Below are 2,762 nucleotides of genomic sequence, written 5' to 3'. Positions count from 1 at the left end.
AGTTTACAGGAAGCATTCCATGATTAACTAGGGAGTGGTGCCCGCTTGTTTGATTATCCTTTGGAGGTTCCATTTGTTCATTCTGAATCACTACTGTTTAAACAGTTGGCTTCCACGAAATCTGTTTGAGCATCGATAAAAATCGAGTGTTAGAAGAAAGGAAGAATAAAAGGATAAAAGTACCTGCGACAATCAGAATTCCCAGGGTTGTTAATCAAAATGAGTATGTTACTGAGAGCTAACAGTAATGTTAAATCTTGGTTCATCAGACTCGTATTCGTTAGTTGAGATCGACAATAAGGAGGAGAAGAAGCAGATCGTTTAGTGAGGGGCATCTGAAGCAAAAACGTAGAAGTTGGTGTATAATTATCTTGAAGTGGCGTCTGGACCACTTCTATGAGTCGGAATCCTCGTCATCGTGGGTAAAGGGGAAGTTGAAGGAAGGGCTTGATGTTGCCTTTCACGGCCCGGTGATGGAGCTGGGAATGGCTGCCAGCAGATGCTCAGACGCTACCATGGAGGAACTGGATTTGTGCATGCCAATGGAAACGCGAAGATAGAACCACTCCTCTGAAGGATCACTGACCTTCTCGTAGAGAGCATCAAGAGTTTAAGATGTGCACGCATCACTGGAAGGTACTGCGAGGAGTGGCGATGCTAATGAGTCGAATGTTGTAAACTCCTTTTGCTACTGCTAGTGCTACTATTGCTACCCTGCCCCTCTCCCTTCTTGTCCCCTTTTCTCTTCCCCTAATTCTTCTTTTGACTTTACAGAAGTTGTAAGCAGCGACTCCAAGCAGAAGTAGTTGGAATGGCTCTTCGCTAAATCTACACCCTTCCAGGTGAAAGTAAAGAGCCCATCTCTCTACCCATGGAACGGATGCATCTATCTCACTTAGTGCACGCATGCGTATGTGTGCGTGTGCGGGTTTTGGGATAAGAGATGAGTCGTAGGTTAGGGTGAAAATTCCACAGCATCTGGAAAGCAGGGCTACTACTTATGAAGAATGCATTAGCAGGGGCACTCCAACTTGGGACTTGACAATATGCCACTTTTAGCATACCAGATCTAAGTGCCTCTCTGAGATAAGAAGGGGAAAAATCCGCAGCGAAATGAGGCACAATATTGATGGCACGAGTGAAGAAAATTGTGGAATAGTTGAATTATTTGGTGCTTTTATGCATTACCTGTTTCCAGCGGTCGACGCCTCGAAAATGTTGTTGAAGTCAGCAGAAATAGGGAGACCTTTATGTTCGCCTTATTTTAACTGCAGTGTGACTGTAAAACTGATGTGCGTCCTCGTCAGTAGGAGCGGAAAAATAAAGCAGTCGGTGTAGCCCCTAACCAGAAGCTATGGTAATGCGAGATGTGTGAATTGTGTAAACGGGTATGTCTAGGTGAGGGGTTTTGTTTAAGGACATTATTGACCAAGGTGATGACCTCATGATTTTAAGCGCCAATTGAGGAAAGATACGTGAAACAAACGCAGCCTCTAGCCTACAGCCTTCGAATTAGAATGGCACTTTACACCTGTGGGCTGAATGACGAAGGATGCCAGTGCTTGGAGCACTCCGCTTAGGCGATTAACTTCGCTGATGAAGGTAAAAACATATGACAGACTCTTGGTTCTGCCCTTATTTAGCTTAACCTTCAAATAAACCATATCATTTCCACCATTTGTGGTGGTTTAAGGCTGTTTCTACGAATTCTAGCTCGCTGATAAGTTGGAGACTAATGGATGGTCTGGTGTGATTTGTTAACATATGTTGCCCTCAATGAATGTCAGAGATTTGCATCATATCGCTTTCTTGCTTTTGGTGAAGGTTGAGGCATTGCAAATGTTGCGAGTCTGATACCAGTTAATCCCTTATCACTGTGAGTTCCAACCCTTAGGATGACTGATAGGTTTGGAAATCATTTGTGACCCCCTCCTCCTCCCAAATCATTGCACTATTTGGGTAAAAGAATGCAAAAATGTTAGAGTGCGTCTTCAAGTACACAGTTTTGGTGAAAATCAGATAAAGAACCATCTCATTCTTCACAATGATGAAAATTATGATATGGCAACCAATCCTGGCGAGTGGAATCGCATATTGGTACATGGCACCCGTTGGAGCCAGTTCCCACTCGTAAATATGAGAATAGGTGATTTTTTACATCCCTTGCTCCGCATATGTGACGAATAGGCGTGTGACTTTGAATGTGTGTTACAGTGAGTGCGGTACTTTTCGAATCATTGAAAGTGTTGTTAGTGAAACCGTCTTGACACTACAATGCACCTCCCTATCCGTGCTCCGAATGATTTCGAAGTGAAATGAAATTCCATTCTCCTGTTGCATGTACTGACTAAACGCAGAACCACCCGACCCTCTTTGTGAAAACTCTTCATCAAATGGATGCTGTAGCATTCAGTTGTTCTGCGTGGACGAGTCCATATGGATATCCAGTGAATATAGATATCAGGTGGTTAAGCTTTTTATGCCTTTGTTGGTTTAACCCTGTAGTAATCGCTACAAGGTGAGGGATGTATTTGCCACAACAGTACATAAGACAGAGCTCTCTGGGCTGCTCGCTGTTCATGATTTGATTTTAAATATTAAAGCTTCTAAATGATTTGTTTTAAACACTATGCGTATACGTACACAAAGGCACATAAGATGTTCAAATGGGAATAGAGTTGAAATTGCCCGATTTTTCCACGCAAACCACGGTCCATTATATGCTGTTTCAGGAGCCTGGAACTTTTATTGGAGGTGGGTCC

The 2,762-nt window shown here is 43.2% G+C and overlaps 1 protein-coding gene across 1 annotated transcript; it reads left to right on the top strand. All coding sequences in view use genetic code 11, as the record gives it.

Annotated features, from left to right (window-relative positions):
• Nucleotides 1-247: 247 nt before the first annotated feature.
• On the top strand, nucleotides 248-560 carry EGR_10101 (hypothetical protein; the record flags this gene model as incomplete). Its single annotated transcript, XM_024499350.1, has 2 exons — nucleotides 248-319; nucleotides 378-560. The coding sequence occupies 2 exons, from the start codon at nucleotides 248-250 to the stop codon at nucleotides 558-560; spliced, it is 255 nt and encodes an 84-aa protein (XP_024346225.1).
• Between the last annotated feature and the right edge of the window lie 2,202 nt (nucleotides 561-2,762).

Source organism: Echinococcus granulosus, assembly GCF_000524195.1.
Source record: "Echinococcus granulosus chromosome Unknown EG_S00190, whole genome shotgun sequence".
NCBI lineage: Eukaryota > Metazoa > Platyhelminthes > Cestoda > Cyclophyllidea > Taeniidae > Echinococcus > Echinococcus granulosus.
This window is presented reverse-complemented; position numbering and strand designations above follow the sequence as displayed.